The sequence below is a fragment of the Aristolochia californica genome, unplaced genomic scaffold, assembly GCF_029961685.1.
Source record: "Aristolochia californica isolate CCGP_79_NKW_82.1479 unplaced genomic scaffold, dmAriCali1.0.hap1 SCAF_16, whole genome shotgun sequence".
NCBI classification, from domain to species: domain Eukaryota; kingdom Viridiplantae; phylum Streptophyta; class Magnoliopsida; order Piperales; family Aristolochiaceae; genus Aristolochia; species Aristolochia californica.
Genome location: NW_027181837.1, coordinates 18989500 through 19011235, shown reverse-complemented (window position 1 = coordinate 19011235; position 21736 = coordinate 18989500). Strand labels below are relative to the sequence as shown.

The 21736-nt window shown below is 35.0% G+C and overlaps 1 protein-coding gene across 9 annotated transcripts in view; it reads right to left on the bottom strand.

Annotated features, from left to right (window-relative positions):
- Window positions 1–2047: 2047 nt before the first annotated feature.
- Window positions 2048–21736, bottom strand: part of LOC137953327 (probable arabinosyltransferase ARAD1) — a 31316-nt gene continuing 11627 nt past the window's right edge. For all 9 annotated transcript variants that reach the window (XM_068800674.1, XM_068800673.1, XM_068800677.1 and 6 more), the window contains 2 exons: window positions 2803–3168; window positions 2048–2625 (listed from right to left, as the gene is read on the bottom strand). In XM_068800674.1, the coding sequence (XP_068656775.1) occupies window positions 2437–2625; window positions 2803–3168 (555 nt within the window). In that variant the 3' untranslated portion in view covers window positions 2048–2436. The remainder of the gene's footprint in view (window positions 2626–2802; window positions 3169–21736) is intronic.

The following is a 21736-nucleotide window of genomic DNA, read 5'->3' as shown; positions in this document are numbered from 1 at the left end:
TTTGAGTTGCTAATCGTGGTTAAGTTTCTTATTTTTTTAAAACTTTAGTCAAGATTTTACCAACTTGAGCGTCTTTCCTTCCTTAAGAGCGTCATTTCTTTGATATCACAATATGTTAGTTTCCTTAAGAGAAGTCTTTCCCTATATCAGTTTATTCCCTTTTTTTACAAAATGTATTTTTTTTAATTAGAAAGTCTTGTTTCCTCATTCTAAATTCCAAATATTAGTATCTTAAATCTCCCTTGTTACACAATTTCTCTGTTGAATATTTTTTTTCCAAATTGGTCAAGTTATGTTAAAAAGTAATTGCCTTATATGAGAAATTTATTTTTATAAACTTTCCATTATTATGTTCCATCTCAAAACTTACTTATTAGAGTTTTTTTTTTTTTTTTTTTAAGTTTCATCAATCATCATATTCATAAAGGAATTATTTGTTTACTCCCTCTTGAGTCAAACTTGGTCACTTTTTATCTATCTATTGGTCTAAAAGTGCCTCATACTTGGAAGTATGAAGAGTTGTATTGTGCGCCTTTGTCTGTTTGAAGAATGAGAGATGCCCTTAATTCATCAAAGTATTTTCATCTTTTTAAACCACTTGCAGAAATGAGGAGTGTACATAACATCCAACTTAATTCAATTTTTTTTTATCCAAGTGATATTTTGAGTTACCCTTAAAAAGGGAGTAAGCTCTCTTTTCATTGCCCTAATTTAGTGAGGATTTTATCCTGTTTTTAATTAAATCATTAAGATTTTTAACTTTTGTTTTTAATAGACTGACTTCTTTTTTAAGATCGGTAGAAGTTATAGAATTCAGAGGAGTATGTTTTTGTTTTTATTCTTCCATTCAATTCATAACTTCTCTTTGCATTTTGCTATGAAGTTTATTGAGGTAATTTTAATTTATCGTTATTTAATTAAGGGATCATCTTCTTCATCTATTTCTTCAAGTTTTGTTCTTTTGTAAGAACATTAATTTTTAATTGATTCATCTATACCATTATTTTTAAATGGTTGGACTAGTGACAATTTGACTGTTCATCTAAGTTTGAGGAAGAAGAAATATTGTTTTCTTCTTCTCGTTTAGAATCAGTACCATAATTTGATAAAAATTTTGTTAATTGGATTTTTAATCCTTCATCTACATTAAGAGCATTAAGTTTTTGTTGAGTTTTACATTTGTTAGAATAATTGCCAATTTGCCACATTTGTAACAGACAATTTCATTTTTTTTTTGTAGGGTATTTCTTAAGTTTATATCTCAATTGAGATTGATAAACAAATTTATATGATTTATGTTTATTTTTGTATAATTTTCTACTCCTGTAAAGGGAATCGGTGTACATCTTCTGTTTCTTGAAGAAGAGTGTCCAAAAGTGGTGTTGCAAACAAATTGTTCATAGAATTCTCCCAATTCCTTTTTGTTTAGAAGATTTTGTTTTCTAAACTGAGTTTGAAGTTTTAATTCATTACACAGAAGAAGATCTTCTTGAATTATGACACTTACTAATTAGCCATTTGTATAATTATAATAATTAATTATGCCACCAACCAAGCAAATCGAGGCAATCCATCAATAAATTTAGATTTCCAATATTCATTATCGACATTCCATCGTTGTATAACCTTAGTAATAAAAACAGCATTATACCACCTTAAATGACTAAACTTTTTTTTTTCAATAAAGTTTTTGGAATAATTTTCTTTCTTGTTCAATATTGGAGGTAAGAGTTCCGACAAAATGGATAAGAATTAATTGAATGAAGGTGTACACAACATCCTCTTCATTAGATAGGATGAGTTGGCCTTTCTCATTATGAACAAGTTTTTTGCCCCCAAAATTTTCTAGTTGTTATTAATGTGTGTGAACATTGTCCCACCATCCCTTCAAGATTCCAGAGAAACCTGAAGCAGTCATTTTTTGAATCTCTGAATCATACCTAAAACCAGAAAATAATCTGAAGCTGCTCTTCTTCCTACTTCCATTGTTGTAGTATTTATCACCTCAAATTCTTCAAGAAATACACAGTAAGATGGGAGTCCCATGTTTTATTTTAGATACTTCCATTGAAACAAAGATCTGGCATCGACACTGCTGTGAAATTTATTACTATTGTATTTACAAAAATAATACAACAATTTGGATTAATACAGCTCAATTAACCACTGTCATTTCGAGCTAACCTGCAAACAAAAATAAATAGGTAGAACCTGAAACATATGAGTTAAGAGATGCGGAAGCCTTATACTGATAAAGGCCATGTTAAGGAGCGAGAGAAGTGAGAAAGATGAGTAGATGAGTCGAAGTGGGTGGCACCTGATCTGAGAAAATTACCCAACATCTTCTGTTTGATGTTGAAGCATTTCATGATGGGAGTGAACACCATCCACCATAATTTTAAATACCTGTCATGAAGCGGAGGCTGATAGTGGGTTTTATAGGTTAGAACTGGTCCCATTCTGTGAAGAACACAGACAAGAGCAGTCCAAGCCAGGCAGCTCTCTCTGCACAAGGCGCTTGTCACGATTGATCATCAGTCTTATAAGTGGGAGCTTGGAGGCCACTTCACGCCAAATTTCATTGACTGTTCCGTTTTTGTCCTCATATTCAAAATATCGAGTCACCTGGCAAATGTAAAGAAGGAAATAAATTAAGCAAGCGGCTTTAAGAAATGGGATGAGGACACAAAAATGAAGATGTGTCTGATTTTCTGCAAATCTAGAAGAAGATCGGCTAAACAAAGACCAATATAACAGGTTGAGTAAGACAGGACAATAATATAAATGCAATACTTCACATACCGCTTTCAGCTCTTTTTGAAACTGTAGAATCCTATCTGTTCTTATAGTTCTCAGCAGTGAAGCTAGGTATCCTGGCTGTACAGCTGTGGCTGTGTCCACAAATATTGCTATCTTTGTATAATCTATGACATCTTCAAAGGGAAGCTCGATATGGTCGCTGATGATAACAGGAATGCATAAACTCACAATTGCATCAAACAGTCGGCAGGCAGATGGTGTGTCTCCTGCAGGATGCAAACAGAATTTGGATGAATGCATTCCCTGTGTGGCCATTCTCCGACTTTCCCTTGATTGAGTCCCATGCTTTATGATGACATCTGGCTCCTTCTCGAGTATCTGAAACAATGTATCACGAACTTTCCCACCCTGCAAGAACCATTACTAATACATGTCAACCCTTTTTTTAAGGGAAAAAACTCACATAAATGTAGTAGCATAGTCAAGGCAACACAATCCAGGAAAAAATAAAAAATATAAAAAATCATAACAACCGTTCTTTTTTTTTTTCCTCTAGCAACAAAAAAATGTTCATGAAGCATTTCAATATTTTGATGTAGTTTCAAACTCACCAGGATGAATATGCGTATGACATTTTCTCCTACATCAAAATTGATTAGAGCAATAACCTCCAAACATGCTCATTTCAGCTCAAAATGCTGTCAGAGAATAGACCTTACATTGGGATTTGTTTCCAAGGAAAATGAAAATATTGAGGCCCTGTTAATGCCTTTTCCAGGAAATGCTAGAAAAGCGGTTCTAGGTAGAAACACATTTCCAGATATCATTAGTGCCCCATATTTCTAAAAAACACATATTTACTTACATTATTACCTGATTTTCCAGCCAAGACAAGCTGGAAAACCATATGCTGGAAAAACATCAGGCAATCGACCTAATTTTAGCCCTCTCAAAGAAACTCCCATCGACATTGTTCTCCCAACACCATCTTACTCCTCTTAATGCATATTTTCCTGCCCTCGATCTACAGGTAATAACCTCGCTCCCTCTCCCTCTCTCTCTCTCTCTCTCTCTCTCTCTCTCTCTCTTTGGAGTATTCAGATCTGAATTATTACTGTTTTGTCTAGGTTGACCTCTTCTGATACTTTGTCTTCTAGAAAATCTCGGTACAAGTATAGGTCTAGGAGTCTCAAATACCCTAATGTAATGGTTTAAAGATAGGACAAAACAGATAAAACTAAATATTATTAAATTATTGAAAACTATTATAAGAGCAATATTAACAAAGATCATATAATTTTTCAAATAACTTAATTATTATGCACAAATATATAAAAACGTCTGATTCTAAAAGCTCAACAATTTGTTCTGGGAAGAAAACAAAGTATTCGAATAACCTTAAAGCAACAACTCCTAAAATAAAAATATAACTTAAGATACCTATGTTTAATAAAACAAAGAGTGTTTTCTTAGTTTAATATAAAGCAAAGCCAAATACAGATAATAACAAGGTAAATATCTAAGTAAAAGTCGAGCTATCTGATGTAATATAAGACTAACAAGCCAAATATACATAAAAGGGTACGACGGTGTTGTAGTAACCGGGAGCGACGCTTGGTCCCTTGGAAGCAGAGGCGGCTGTCAGGGCGTAGCCCTCACCCAGTGGTGTTCCAGCCTAATATACCCAGATATGTGTAACAAGAAAGGGTAAACAATACTAGCAGACTATGAAAGCAGTAATTACATGAGCAGACAGAAGCATACCAAGAACGATGAGGAGAATAAACATAACAAAGAGACTGGAGAATTGAAACTGAAACTATATGTGCAAACTTCTTTAAGGTAACTCCTAAGATTCACCGGTTTACTTCCTTCTGAGATTTCCCTCAGATTTCAGACAAGTTCATAAGAATTCTAGTACTGTTCCTGTCCAGACCCATTACTCTCCTACTCTTTCATCCTCAGCGGAGCGTGGTGGCCCCAGTAACTCAATAGACTTAGATAGCAGTAGTTGTCAGTGCTCTACCTTAGGAAGCTGCAAAAAGACAACTAACCCAGCTACTATACAAGCTTTAGAACAACAATTAGAAAATAATTTAGTTAAATTAGATAATAAACTCCTATGTTATGAAGACCTCGTAGATGTTCCTACACAGAAAGCACAAACCTTTGAAAAGGAAGTACAGCATACCGGATTAGTCCCAGTAAGCACACAGGAAGAACAGACTGAATCCCACATAGAACCTATTCCCAGTCCTCAAACTTATCCAGAAGAAATTTTGGAAGAAAATGAAGACTTTGATGATTGGATAGAAAGAATGATAGATTTAGATTATTCTTTCTTAGACACAGAAAAATTATATTTAGAAATTATTAACATTCATCACAAAGATAAACACCATTTACAACAGATTATAGATAAATTAGATCAATTAGAATATTTTGGAGAAAACCCCCTTAAATATTGGGAAAATAATCATATCCAGTGTAGATTAGAACTACTAAATCCTAGTTACATTGTTAAAACAGCAAACATAGAAGCCACTAACCTAGATAAAGAAGACTTTAAAATGCATATTAATGAGTTATTAAAATTAGGAATCATAAGAAAATCTATAAGTCCTCATAGATCAGCAGCCTTTATAGTAAGAAAACATAGTGAGCAAAAAAGAGGCAAATCAAGAATGGTGATAAATTACAAAAGACTAAACGATAATACCGTCACAGACAGTTACAATATTCCAGATAAATCACAACTTATTAACAAAATCCAAGATAAAAAGATCTTTAGTAAGTTTGATTGTAAGTCAGGTTTTTGGCAGATTAAAATGCATCCAGATAGTATCGAATGGACAGCATTTACATGTCCAGAAGGACATTTTGAATGACTTGTCATGCCATTTGGTTTAAAAAATGCACCAGCTGTCTTTCAAAGAAAGATGGATAATATTTTCAGAAAATATGATAATTTTGTCTTAGTCTATATAGATGACATCTTAGTCTTTAGTAAAACAATAGAAGATCACATAGGACACCTACAACTAGTTTTAGTAACCTTCATGCAAGAAGGAATCATAATCAGTAAGACAAAAATAGAACTGTTTAAAGAATATATAAAATTTTTAGGTGTTAATATAGGACAAGGACAAATAGAACTACAAGATCATATTTCAAAGAAAATCTTAGAAATGCCAGATGACCTGTCCGATACAAAACAGTTACAAAGATTCTTAGGATTGGTCAATTATGCTAGACCTTTTTTAAAAGATATTGGTAAAATGGTAGGTCCTTTATATAGAAAAACTTCCCCAAATGGACAAAAGTTTTTTAATCAAGAAGACAAAAACTTAGTCAAAAAGATTAAAGAAAAAGTTAAAACCCTATCTAAACTACAAATGCCTTTAGACTCCGACTATATTATTATAGAAACAGATGGAAGTAATTTAGGATGGGGTGGAGTCCTTATCTCTAAACCACATCAATATAGTGATAAAGAAGAAGAAAGGATTTGTAGTTATGCAAGCGGAAAATTTAAAGAAAAAGGTAATATGAGTAGTATAGATTCTGAGATCCTGGCTGTTATTTATTCTTTAGAAGCCTTTAGACTATTCATTATTCATAAACAAGAATTTACCTTAAGGACTGATTGTGAAGCCATAGTAAAATATTTTCAAAAAAGTAAAGAGAATAAAATTAGTAGAAGAAGATGGTTAAATCTAGTAGATATCATTACTGGTAATGGTTATAGGATAAATTTTGAGCATATTAAAGGCAAAAACAATAGTCTTGCCGATACTTTAAGTAGAAGATTTTTTGATACAAAAATTGCTTCTTGACAGATGGATTTCCCTGATCGCTCTATCAGACCTTCTTCCTCCAGACTAAACAGCTATGGACAAGAATTTTTGTGTTTTGGTAATCAGAAACTAGTCGTTTTCCCAAAATCTAATATTACTTTCAAAACTTTACCAAATATTTCTGTTACAAAAGAAGAACAGTGTCTTTTAGATAATTTATGGTTAGCCTATCAAAGAGTTCCCAAAGACCAGAAGTATTTCTTAGCCAGTCTTAATAGTCTTTCAGAATATTTTACTCAGAAAAAGAAGAGTTTCAATTTTTATGTCGTTTTCCAAGGTCACACCCCAGGCGTCTTTCATTCCTGGACAGAAGTCGTAGAAAGCATTCAAAATTTCCAAAGACCAGTCTACAAAGGCTTTAATAATCTCCAGGAAGCTCTAGAAGCTGCAAAGCTTACCATAGGAACAAATTACTACATTGCTCCGTCCTTAAGACACATGAGAGAAGACCAGGTGTCCTATGGAATAGCCAAAGACACCAAGAGAATTATTTTCTGTGATCATTGTGATACCCTGACCAAGACTATCCAAAGACTGAATGAGAAGAGGAGACTTTTGGAAGAAAGGAATTTGTTCCAAAAAGAATATATTAATACTTTAGAAGAAGAAAATAGAATTTTAAAAGCAAAGGCAACAGGTACATTCTGTACCCAGATCCCTACTAGTGAGGGGCATTCACTAGCTAGTCCGGCTCAAACGACAGCCGGTAAAGACTTATCAAGTCCGTTGATGGCTGGGCATTTGCCAAAAATGCCACAAGAAAAGAAAAAAGAAAAGAAGATCGAGACGATTCCAGACAAAGACGATATCAAAAAGATGATGGATGACTACTTTAAAGAGTTTCTTAAGGACCAAGGATATGAAAAGAAAGACTCAGAATCAGCATCATCTTCAACCAAGACCGGGTCCACAGGAACCCAGACACTTCAATGTTTTTCCCAAGAAGAAGACGAAGATTATGATTACGAATCAGAGGCCATCCATAACCTTATCACTTTGGATGGAAAATAAAAGACAGACAAAGATCATCACTTTAAAGATAAGATTCCAATTAGAAAAGAGACTGGTTAGAAAAGACAACATACAAGATAAGATTCCAATTAGAAAAGAGACTGGTTAGAAAAAAAAAAAAAAAAAAGAGAAAGAAGAAGAAAAGAAAAGTATCCAGCACATGGTATACAAGACCTTTCCAGCACACGGTTTTCAAGACTATGGTTTCCAGCACACGGTTTTTCAAGACCATGGTATTCAAGACAAAGACAAGACTGCTCCAGCTCATCTCCAGCATATGACAAGATTTCTCCTCTATAATTTAGCTTGTACTGTACCCTTTTGTAAAGAAACTTATGATTGTACTTTTTCTTTTTTGGATGGCATAATGCCTCACCGAACACTTGGAAAGCACTCAAGGACATATCACCGACGATGGGGCCCAATGAGTACCCGGGTGATTCCTTCTGCCTCCCAGTGTCGGCAATTTGTAACTATAAAAGGCTATTGTATGTTTGAAAGAAATTATGAATGAAGAGAGCAATTTCCTACCATCTTGAGCTTCCATGACTTCTGATCGTCTTCCAACTCTGTTCTAAGTTCTTTTTTCCCAAGCTTCCTTGTAAGTACGTTACTCTCTTTCTTTATTCTAGTCTTTCGGGGTCTTCTTTAAGGGACCTCCTAAGTTCTTTCTGTTTACTTCCGTAAGGATTTTCCCTAACCTTGGATCCATCCTGAGCATGCTGTAAAAGCATTGTGTAACCCTCTGAGGTTTCACGGTCCTGAGTTCCGAGTTTTTGCCCGCTAATGTCCATGTGTGACTATAGGGCCCGTTGTTTCGGAATGTTGAAGGAGCCCGTGGCCAAAGCCATTTGAGCTAGGGAAGCACACACCTCGGCATGTCTTAGGTGTCTGAAATCTGAGGGAAATCTCAGAAGGAAGTAAACCGGTGAATCTTAGGAGTTACCTTAAAGAAGTTTGCACATATAGTTTCAGTTTCAATTCTCCAGTCTCTTTGTTGTGTTTATTCTGCTCATCGTTCTTGGTATTGTTCTGCCTGCTCTTGTAATTACTGCTTTCATAGTCTGCTAGTATTGTTTACCCTTTCTTGTTACACATATCTGGGTATATTAGGCTGGAACACCACTGGGTGAGGGCTACGCCCTGACAGCCGCCTCTGCTTCCAAGGAACCACTGTTCAAAGGGACCAAGCGTCGCTCCTGGTTGCTACAACGCCGCCGTACCCTTTTATGTATATCTGGCTTGTTAGTCTTATATTATATCAGATAGCTCGACTTTTACTTAGATATTTGCCTTGTTATTATCTGTATTTGGCTTTGCTTTATATTAAACTAAGAAAACACTCTTTGTTTTATTAAACATAGGTATCTTAAGTTATATTTTTATTTTAGGAGTTGTTGCTTTAAGGTTATTCGAATACTTTGTTTTCTTCCCAGAACAAATTGTTGAGCTTTTAGAATCAGACGTTTTTATATATTTGTGCATAATAATTAAGTTATTTGAAAAATTATATGATCTTTGTTAATATTGCTCTTATAATAGTTTTCAGTAATTTAATAATATTTAGTTTTATCTGTTTTGTCCTATCTTTAAACCATTACATTAGGGTATTTGAGACTCCTAGACCTATACTTGTACCTAGATTTTCTAGAAGATAAATTATCAGAAGAGGTCAACCTAGACAAAACAGTAATAATTTAGGGGGGTACTCTATTTTAATCTGGAGTATTCAGATCTGAATTATTACTGTTTTGTCTAGGTTGACCTCTTCTGATAATTTGTCTTCTAGAAAATCTAGGTACAAGTATAGGTCTAGGAGTCTCAAATACCTAATGTAATGGTTTAAAGATAGGACAAAACAGATAAAACTAAATATTATTAAATTACTGAAAACTATTATAAGAGCAATATTAACAAAGATCATATAATTTTTCAAATAACTTAATTATTATGCACAAATATATAAAAAAGTCTGATTCTAAAAGCTCAACAATTTGTTCTGGGAAGAAAACAAAGTATTCGAATAACCTTAAAGCAACAACTCCTAAAATAAAAATATAACTTAAGATACCTATGTTTAATAAAACAAAGAGTGTTTTCTTAGTTTAATATAAAGCAAAGCCAAATACAGATAATAACAAGGCAAATATCTAAGTAAAAGTCGAGCTATCTGATATAATATAAGACTAACAAGCCAGATATACATAAAAGGGTACGGCGGCGTTGTAGCAACCGGGAGCGACGCTTGGTCCCTTGGAACAGTGGTTCCTTGGAAGCAGAGGCGGCTGTCAGGGCGTAGCCCTCACCCAGTGGTGTTCCAGCCTAATATACCTAGATATGTGTAACAAGAAAGGGTAAACAATACTAGTAGACTATGAAAGCAGTAATTACAAGAGCAGATAGAACAATACCAAGAACGATGAGCAGAATAAACATAACAAAGAGACTGGAGAATTGAAACTGAAACTATATGTGCAAACTTCTTTAAGGTAACTCCTAAGATTCACCGGTTTACTTCCTTCTGAGATTTCCCTCAGATTTCAGACACCTAAGACATGCCGAGGTGTGTGTTTCCCTAGCTCAAATGGCTTTGGCCACGGGCTCCTTCAACATTCCGAAACAACGGGCCCTATAGTCACACATGGACATTAGCGGGCAAAAACTCGGAACTCAGGACCGTGAAACCTCAGAGGGTTACACAATGCTTTTACAGCATGCTCAGGATGGATCCAAGGTTAGGGAAAATCCTCACGGAAGTAAACAGAAAGAACTTAGGAGGTCCCTTAAAGAAGACCCCGAAAGACTAGAATAAAGAAAGAGAGTAACGTACTTACAAGGAAGCTTGGGAGAAAAGAACTTAGAACAGAGTTGGAAGACGATTAGAAGTCATGGAAGCTCAAGATGGTAGGAAATTGCTCTCTTCATTCATATCCTCTTTCAAACATACAATTGCCTTTTATAGCTAGAGTTTGCCGACACTGGGAGGCAAAAGGAATCACCCGGGTGCTCATTGGGCCCCATCGTCGGTGATATGTCCTTGAGTGCTTTCCAAGTGTTCGGTAAGGCATTATGCCATCAAAAAAGAAAAAGTACAATCATAGATATTTTTACAAAAGTGTACAGTAAAAACTAAATTATAGAGGAGAAGTCCTGTCTTGAAAACCGTGTGCTGGATTTGTCTTGAAAACCGTGTGCTGGTCTTGAAAACCATGTGCTGGAGATGTGCTGGAGCAGTCTTGAAGAAGTCTTGTCTTGAATACCATGTGCTGGAAAAACCATACCATATCTTGAAACCATACTATGTCGAGTTTTTTTTTTCTCTTTTCTAACCAGTCTCTTTTCTAAATAACATCTTATCTTTTAAGTTGTCTTTTCTAACCAGTCACTTTTCTAAATGGAATCTTATCTTTTAAAATGATGGCCTCTGTCTTTTACTTTCCATCCAAAGTGATAAGGTTATGGATGGCTTCTGAGTCATAATCATAGTCTTCGTCATCTTCTTGGGAAAAACATTGAAGTGTCTGAGTGCCTGTAGATCCGGTCTTGCTAGAAGATGATGCTGATGCTGAATCTTTCTTTTCATAGCCTTGGTCTTTAAGAAATTCTTTAAAGTAATCATCCATCATCTTTTTGAGTTCGTCTTTGTTTGGAACTGTCTCGACCTTCTTTTCTTTATTCTTTTCTTGTGGCATTTTTGGCAAATGCCCAGCCATCAACGGACTTGATAAGTCTTTACCGGCTGCCGTTTGAGCCGGACTAGCTAGTGAATGCCCCTCACTAGTAGGGATCTAGGTACAGAATGTACCTATTGCCTTTGCCTTTAAAATTCTATTTTCTTCTTCTAAAGTGTTGATATATTCTTTCTGAAACAAATTCTTTTCTTCCAGAAGTCTCCTCTTCTCATTCAGTCTTTGGATAGTCTTTGTAAGGGTATCACAATGATCACAAAAAATAATTCTCTTGGTGTCCTTGGCTATTCCATAGGACACTTGGTCTTCTCTCATGTGTCTTAAAGATGGAGCAATGTAGTAATTTGTTCCTATGGTTAACTTGGCAGCTTCTAGAGCTTCCTGAAGGTTATTAAAGCCTTTATAGACAGGTCTTTGGAAGTTTTGGATGCTTTCTACGACTTCTGTCCAGGAATGAAAGACTCCTGGGGTGTGACCTTGGAAAACGACATAAAAATTGAAACTCTTCTTTTTCTGGGTAAAATATTCTGAGAGACCATTAAGACTTGCTAAGAAATACTTCTGGTCTTTGGGAATTCTTTGATAGGCTAACCATAAATTATCTAAAAGACACTATTCTTCTTTTGTAACGGAAACACTTGGTAAAGTTTTGAAAGTAATATTAGATTTTGGAAAAACTACTAACTTCTGATTACCAAAACACAAAAATTCTTGCCCATAATTGTTAAGTCTGGAGGAAGAAGGTCTGATAGAGCGATCTGGAAAATCCATCTGTCAAGAAGCAATTTTTGTATCAAAAAATCTTCTGCTTAAAGTATCGGCAAAACTATTATTTTTGCCTTTAATATGCTCAAAAATTATCCTATAACCATTGCCAGTAATAATATCTACTAGATTTAACCATCTTCTTCTACTAATTTTGTTTTCTTTACTTTTTTGAAAATATTTTACTATAGCTTCACAATCAGTTCTTAAGGTAAATTCTTGTTTATGGATAATGAAAAGTCTAAATGCTTCTAAAGAATAGATAACAGCCAAAATTTCGGAATCTATACTACTCATATTACCTTTTTCTTTAAATTTTCCACTTGCATAACTACAAATTCTTTCTTCTTCTTTGTCACTGTATTGATGTGGTTTAGAGATAAGGACTCCACCCCATCCTAAATTACTTCCATCTGTTTCTATAATAATATAGTCGGAGTCTAAAGGCATTTGTAGTTTAGATAGGGTTTTAACTTTTTCTTTAATCTTTTTGACTAAGTTTTTGTCTTCTTGATTAAAATTTTTTTGTCCATTTGGGGAAGTTTTTCCATATAAAGGGCCTACCATTTTACCAATATCTTTTAAAAAAGGTCTAGCATAATTGACCAATCCTAAGAATCTTTGTAACTGTTTTGTATCGGACAGGTCATCTGGCATTTCTAAGATTTTCTTTGAAATATGATCTTGTAGTTCTATTTGTCCTTGTCCTATATTAACACCTAAAAATTTTATATATTCTTTAAACAGTTCTATTTTTGTCTTACTGATTATGATTCCTTCTTGCATGAAGGTTGCTAAAACTAGCTGTAGGTGTCCTATGTGATCTTCTATTGTTTTACTAAAGACTAAGATATCATCTATATAAACTAAGACAAAATTATCATATTTTCTAAAAATGTTATCCATTTTTCTTTGAAAGACAGCTGGTGCATTTTTTAACCCGAATATGACAAGCCATTCAAAATGTCCTTCTGGACATGTAAATGCTGTCCATTCTATACTATCTGGATGCATTTTGATTTGCCAAAAACCTGACTTACAATCAAACTTACTAAAAATCTTTTTATCTTGAATTTTGTTTATAAGTTGTGATTTATCTGGAATATTATAACTGTCTGTGACAGTATTATCATTTAGTCTTTTGTAATTTATCACCATCCTTGATTTACCTCTTTTTTGTTCACTATGTTTTCTTACTATGAAGGCTGCTGATCTATGAGGACTTATAGATTTTCTTATGATTCCTAATTTTAGTAACTCATTAATATGCATTTTAAAGTCTTCTTTATCTAAGTTAGTGGCTTCTATGTTTGTTGTTTTAACAATATAACTAGGATTTAGTAGTTCTAATCTACACTGGATATGATTATTTTCCCAATATTTAAGGGGGTTTTCTCCAAAATATTCTAATTGATCTAATTTATCTATAATCTATTGTAAATGGTGTTTATCTTTGTGATGAATGTTAATAATTTCTAAATATAATTTTTTTGTGTCTAAGAAAGAATAATCTAAATCTATCATTCTTTCTATCCAATCATCAAAGTCTTCATTTTCTTCCATAATTTCTTCTGGATAAGTTTGAGGACTGGGAATAGGTTCTATGTGGGATTCAGTCTGTTCTTCCTGTGTGCTTACTGGGACTAATCCGGTATGCTGTACTGCCTTTTCAAAGGTTTGTGCTTTCTGTATAGGAACATCTACAAGGTCTTCATAACATAGGAGTTTATTATCTAATTTAACTAAATTATTTTCTAATTGTTGTTCTAAAGCTTGTATAGTAGCTGGGTTAGTTGTCTTTTTGCAGCTTCCTAAGATAGAGCACTGACAACTACTGCTATCTAAGTCTATTGGGTTACTGGGGCCACCACGCTCCGTTGAGGATGAAAGAGTAGGAGAGTAATGGGTCTGGACAGGAACAATACTAGAATTCTTATGAAACTGGAGGTAATCTCGGGAAATAGTGAGAGAACCATTGTTATGGAGAATAAAATTAAGTCCTAAAATAAAATCGACCTTAAGTTTAAGGTCACGGACCCAAGTTAAAGGTAATGGATAAGAACCGGAAAAGGTAGAACAGTTGGTGAAAAATTGGATCTTACCATCATCAAAGTATTGGGTATAAGGATTGTAGGTGCCGTCTACTTGTTGACTAAATACCTGCTTACTAGTATGTTTAAGGTATTTTCTGGGTACAAGGCGGCGATGAATGATACACTTGGTACAACCAGAATCTACAAGGGCATCTAAGACAATAGAATGCTTGTCAGGGAAAGTAATCTTACCACGGACAAGGATACTGGAAAAGGATTTGTCTTGATTACAGACAAGAGAGGTTTCTGGTTCGCCTAAGCCTACTGTAATACCATCATAAGAGTCTTTTTCTAAGGTATCTAAACGATGTTTGAGAAGAGAGATTTCGGCTTCACAGTTTTCTACTTTTCTGGCCAATATTTCTAACTTAGTCGTAGAAATTCTATCTGACTGAGAAGGTTCGGTAGGAGTAATTCCTAATTGTTTAAGGCAAGGAAGGCAGGCTTCTGTGAAACAGAGAGAACATTTGGCTCGTTGCTTCTTACTAGGGTACCATTGGCATTGAAAGCAAGGGTTACTGTCTAATCCTGTAAACCATAACCAAGAATGAGTACACTCTGTTGTGGTATCCATGAGGTCTAAATGTTCTTCTGGATCTAATTCTAGAATAAGGTCATCTTCAGTATCTGAAGAGTCTTCTGTTAGCGTAGGTAGGCTAACTATGCTGTAGATGGATTCGGTGTCCGACATATATTCATCTACTTCTATTAAGTCTTGTTGGACATTCTCAACTAAAGTAGATCTTTTAGAGTTTATGTTTTGTCTTTTTGGACATGTATTAGCTAAGTGTTCTGTCTGACCACAGATATAACAAGAAAGTTTATTCTTATAGGTTCTCTTGGGGTTAAAGCGCCTAACATGTCTTTCTCTATTAAGATATGGTTTTCTACTTTTAGATCTTCGAATAAAATATCCCTTCCTAACAAACTTTTTGGGTCTTCGGGTGCGTTGTCTAGATTCTTTAAGGCCATAAGCTTGGGTAGTATATATCTGTTTACAAAACCCAAAATCATCTCCCTTAAGTTGTCTTTGGATCTGGATATCAGTACATTTTTCTTGTAAGATATTCATAATAAATTTTGTTCTTTGTCCTATAGAATAGGCTAAGTGAGGGTTAGCATTTTCTATAGTTTGCCATTTTTCATAAATTTCTTTTCCTAAGGGTCCAGGTAATTTTCTAAAGAGTTTAATGCCTAAGTCTTTATTAAAAGCATTTCCTGAAATGCAAGTATAGTAAAAATAGTCTTGTAAAATTTTTTTAACATACTTGTAATTGTAAAGACTAAGTTGTTCTAAATAGATGACTGCGTCTTTTTGCAAGGCTATGGATCCTAAGTTGGGATCATCACCGGTAACTAATTGAAAAACTTTGTTTACAAAATTATAGGGATTAGGACCTAAACTCATTAACTGTCCAAATTGTTCTGGATTAAATCTTTTATAGCTTTCCCAAAGAGCTTTTACGCTTTCTCCTAAGAAGGTTTCTAAGTATCTATACATTTCTTCTACATCTTGAGAAGAGAAATGTTGGATATAATCTGAAACTACTTGATTTTTCCATAGATCTAACACTGTAGTCCATTCTTGAGGATCATGAGCAGAAAGATTAAGTATTTTTCCTTTTCCTTTATCTTGGAAAGTAATAGGTCTTTTTGTTTCTTTTCTTTTTCCCTTGGGATGAACTTTTTTATCAAAATTAATTGGTTCTGTATAAGGTAATCTAGGCATATTTCCTGAGTTAAAGACTTCTCTAGGTGGTGGAGTAGGATAAGTAGTGTAGGTAGGATTATTGACTGAACTTTCTGCGTCCATGTAATCTTTTACACTAACAGTTTCTTCTTGTGTTTCTAAAGAAGGTTCTAGAGGCATAGTTCCTATTCGGATATTTAATTCGTTATCATAGTATAAGTATTCTTGTTCTTTGATTGTTTTATTTTTTATTAAATCTTCCTCTAGATGTAATAATTCCCTTTCTTCTAACAGTAATCCTAATTCCTTAGGGTATATGATAGCATCTATGTCTATTTCAAGGTGAACTAAATCATAATTTTCACTGGAAATAGATTCAGTGTCTTCTGTATTTTTCTGTTCGTAGCTATTGAATCTAATATTGACATTTCCTTTTGTATCTGTATACATAATACTTTCTTCTGGACTAATGATTTTTTCTTGTCTAAATTTTAAATTCCAATCTAAACCAGCTAAATCTTCAGGGGAGTATTTTAAAGGTTTTAATAGTTTTATTCCTTTATTACCTATAAGATTTACTACATCATCTATTTTAATTTTAAACTTAGTAGTACTGGAACTTGTACATCTTCCTAGAAATCCTATACATAATAACAAATTATTACCCACAAAGGATTCATATCCTTTAGTTTGGATTCCTATTTTAATATATTTCTTAAAGTCTTGAATTCCTAACAGAAAATCTGGAGAACAATAAAAAATTCCGCCATTCTGATTCATCTCTCTCTCTCTCTCTCTCTCTCTCTCTCTCTCTCTCTCTCTCTCCCTCGATGAGGATGTTGATAATGTAGAACTGATATCGAATGACGAGGAGTTTGAGGCTTGCATGCCGCTGCCTTGGAGCTGCCATTGTTCCAGCAGGTGCTCTCTCTCTCTTTCTCTCTCTCTCTCTCTCTCTCTACCGAGTCTCTTTACCACCCACGTCATCCAATCAACTGCTGGATTTTCTGGACACTTAAAAGGTTGGTGGGATAACATCCTTACTCCTGCCCAACACCATGAAATCTACAATTCAAAAAAGGTTATCAAAACGGAAGCAGGCCAAGCCTACCTAGGCGAGGATGATGCCGTTTATACCTTGATTTCATGTATTGTCCACCATTTTATTGGCAATTTGATGTCCACTACTGATAAGGGACGGGAGGTTTTGCAAAATCTTAGATGTAAAACACTATTTTAGATGGTATAAAGATGTTTTCCTAACTAAGGTTATGCAACGAACCGATGCCAATAATGAATATTGGAAAGCTAAATTCATTGATGGATTACCAACACTTTTTTTGCTAGTAAAGTCCGCAAAAGGTTAGGTAACGAGGTAGGAATCATCAACTACCAACAATATACATATGGTCTCCTTACCAGTGCCATCATCCAAGAAGGACTGACCTTATGTAATGATTTAAAACTTCAAGCTCAGCTTAAGCAACAAAATCTTACTGGCAAGCGAGAGCTTGGTGAATTCTGTGACCAATTTGCTTGTGGCACAGAACCACCACCTTCCCATCAAAGGAAGGGAAAAGGGACAGGGACGGCCTCTCATTCTAAGAGACCAGAACCCTACTCACACCAGAGTAGGAGATATCCCAAAAGACAGTCTCATAAACAGACTCGTCCAGAACCTAGGAGACCTCCTCCTCGTCAGAGGCATCCTCCTAGAAGAAATCAACCAGACAAAAAGAAAATTGTCTGTTATAAATGTGGTAAATTAGGCTACTATTCCAATAGATGCAAAACAAAAGAGAAATTGAACCAACTCCAAATAGATGAAGGATTGAGAATCCAGTTGGCTAAAATTCTCTTAAATTCTGATTCTGGGGATGATCTTGAGTATGCCTCATCCAGTCAATCAGAAGATGATCCAGATTGCAGTTGTTCACACCTACAATCTGTGGCGCAAATGCATCAAATTAATGTTCTTACTTCTATGCAACGCAGCATGCTGGAGAACATTGATCAAGAGGAAGATCCTCAAACCAAGAGATATTTAATTAAAGAATATCTCGATCAAATTCCAAGTACTTCAAAGAGTACTCCCATTCAAGGAGTAAAACCTTATTCTTTGAAGGAAATTCTTAGTCGTTCTGAAGAAATAATATCTTCAAAACCAAATATTACTATCTCCTCATTACAAGGAGAAATTAAAGAAATCAAGCAAGAATTAAAAGAGTTAAAATCTTTATATAAAACGCTTGAACAAAAATGTGATAAAAAATGTGATCAAGGACATTTGCCTCCAGAAAAGACATCAGAAGCCTCTTTTCTGAATCAAATTACCAAAGTCATCCATCAGAGATGGCATACGGTTATTAATTTAGTTATTGATCAGAACTTTGTCATTCCTAAACTGACAGCTCTGATTGATAGTGGAGCAGATTTAAACTGCATCCAAGAAGGGTTGATTCCAACCCAATATTTTGAGAAAACCACTCAAACTTTGGCAAATGCCAATGGAGACAAAATGAAGATTAAATATAAACTAAATAATGCCTCCATCTGCACTAATAATCAGTGCATTATAACTGACTTTTTATTAGTCAAAAATATGACACAACAGGTCATATTAGGTACTCCTTTTCTGGAGAAAATAATGCCAATTAAAGGCATCGACAACCATGGAATACATGGACAGGTTAATAATAAACCTATTTATTTCTCATTCAAATCTCCTCCTCAAATTAGTTTCATCAATGAGATTTCTGAATTGAGAAGTGTCAAAGAACATCATCTGAGTTTCCTGCACAAAGAATTACAGTTGTTAACCCTTGAACAACAGTTGGAAACTCTAGGAATCAAAGAGAAAATTAGTTCTCTACAGAAACTATTAACCCAAGAAATTTGTAGTGAAATTCCTACAGCTTTTTGGGATCGACATAAATATATTGTGTCCTTACCATATATTGATGGGTTCAATGAAAGAACCATTCCCACCAAAGCTAGGCCTAGTCAAATGAAACATGCTTTACTAGACCTCTGCAAAAAGGAAATCCAAAATCTGTTGGATAAAAACTTAATTAGAAAATCTTACTCCCCATGGAGTTGTACTGCTTTTTATGTTAATAAAAATGCAGAAAAGGAACGAGGTGTTCCTAGATTAGTAGTTCATTATAAACCCCTTAATGACTGTTTGATATGGATTCGATATCCTATCCCAAATAAAAAAGATTTGTTAGACAGATTGTTTTCTGCTAAAATCTTTTCCAAATTTGATTTGAAATCTGGATATTGACAAATTCAAATTAATGAAAAGGATAAATATAAAACTGCATTCACTGTCCCTTTTGGTCACTTTGAATGGAATGTTATGCCTTTCGGTTTGAAAAATGCTCCATCTGAATTTCAAAATATCATGAATGATATATTTGCTCCTTATTCTGAATTTACCATTGTTTATATTGATGATATACTTGTCTATTCAGAATCTATTGATGCTCATTTTAAGCATTTACATGTTTTCAAATCAGTTATTAGAAAACATGGGTTGGTGATATCGGCACCGAAAATGAAATTGTTCCAGACCTCTGTTAGATTTTTAGGTCACAATATTCACAAGGGAAAAATAGTTCCCATTGATCGAAGCATTGAGTTTGCCTCTAAGTTCCCGGATGAACTACTGGAGAAAACTCAACTTCAGAGATTTCTAGGAAGTCTCAATTATATTGCAGATTATTATCCTCATCTTGCTCAAGATTCTGCAATATTGCACAAAAGACTCAGAAAGAATCCTGAGCCATGGACTCCTAAACATACTCAGGCAGTCCAACTAATTAAGAGTAACGTTAAACAACTCCCTTGTCTTAACCTCACTAATCCTTCTTATCCGAAGGTGGTAGCTACTGATGCTTCCCATATAGGCTATGGTGGCATCTTAAAACAAAGAAATCCATCAGGTAAAGAAGAACTTGTTCGATTTACCTCTGGAAATTGGCATAATGCACAGCTTAATTATTCCACTGTGAAACAAGAAATATTGGCAATAATTAAGTGCATTCATAAATTTCAGGATGATTTATTAAATCAAAAATTCCTTTTAAGAGTTGATTGTTCAGCAGCCAAATCGATTCTTAAGAAGGATGTGAAGAATCTTACTTCCAAACAAATCTTTGCCAGATGGCAGGCGGAATTAAGCGCCTTTGATTTTGATATAGAACATATCAAAGGAGAATTGAACTCCTTACCTGATTTTCTAACCCGTGAATTTCTCCAGGGTCAAAATCATGTATAACCCCGCAAGGGGCAATCCACTCCCAATGAGAGGACGTGGCAATCAACAATCAAGAGGCCGAGGCCGAAAAAATCCAGAAAGAGGAAATTCCTCAGATAAGAAGGGCAAAGCCCCAGTGTCGTATAAAGAGACACTTGAAGTAGAACCAGAGTATATTACTCTTCCGGATACGGAGACAATTCTAATCCCCAATAAAGAGGATCTTGAGGGTACATTGGATTCCTGGGAGATGTTACAGAAATGGCTTGGAGAAGCCTACTGTCCCATCAGTGCAGGAAAACGATGGTATTCCTTTGAATCCATTTTGGTTCATCTAAATTCTATATCAGTGCATCATACACTGACCAATGTGGCTAAATGGGATAGCCCAAGAGCGTACAGCAAATGTACAATACAAAGATTCATGCATCCCTCAACATGGGGAAAATTTGATTTGGCTAAAGCAGCTAATCTTCCTAATGATAAGGAATTTAATTATTGGGATTATATGGATTCTTGGTATAATACTTTTTATTACCAAAATCCTTCCCATAGGCATTCCTGGTTTTTCCAATGGGAAAAGAATGTCTTTCAGAGGTCATTACCTCTACCCAGTTGGGTCTTTGCATGGTGGATCAAATTTGGGCCACCCATTTCAATATTACCTGAGCCCATTAAGGCTTGTTTTAGTAAATGGACTCAATCCAGTCCTGAGCTTAAAGCTCTGGGTTATGAAAAAACCCCAAAGCATTGGGACAGTCTTATCTTCTTTATGGTATTTTCTCTACCATGGATTTGGAGATGGGATTGTACTACAGGCTTTAATGATAAAAGCCTACCAGTATTATTAGGAACTTTTCATGTTCGATGGTGGAAAAATTTCCCCAATATTGATACCAAAGTTGCAGAAATTAAGTCTGCTATCATACAAAATGAAAACAATCTTGGATTGCATCGCATCCCGGAAGTCCATTATGACTCCGACAATTTATTTGCAAGTTTCAAAACTCAATTAAAGAGTTTGATTCCGAATATCTCGGAAAAAGATATTATGAAAAAATTATTAGAATCAATGAAGGATTCTATGGTCACTCAGTGCAATGAAGGCACTTCTTCTCACCACCCAGCAGACGACAACATGTCCGTGTCTGAACCTTCTGCTGCTGAAGATGATGAAGACATTGATTATAATAGCACTGAGCAAGATGATAATGCTCAAGACTCTTGACCGGATAGTCAGCCACCTGATGATGAGGATCCGGAAGAATATATTAATCTCATGTTGCAAGCATTCAAGGCAACATCTAAAAAGAAATAATTTTGCAGGATATGACTATGACAGATAAATCTGTTCCAGATTCGTCGGCCAAGTCCGTCCAAAAGCCACAGAGGAAATCTTATCCTCCGGCCCACAGCTGGCCTATTTGTCACATCAATCAAGGCTCCTACAGTATATTTGGTCGGCCATTTTCCATAAAGTCTCACTCATAGGATGCCGCCAGTAGCCGCCTGCATCGGATAAGAGTTAAGGCTCTTCGTCAACAAAAGATGCGTTGGGACCAAGCCCATCAAATGTCTCTTTCCAATCCCCATCATGGAGATAAAGTGGA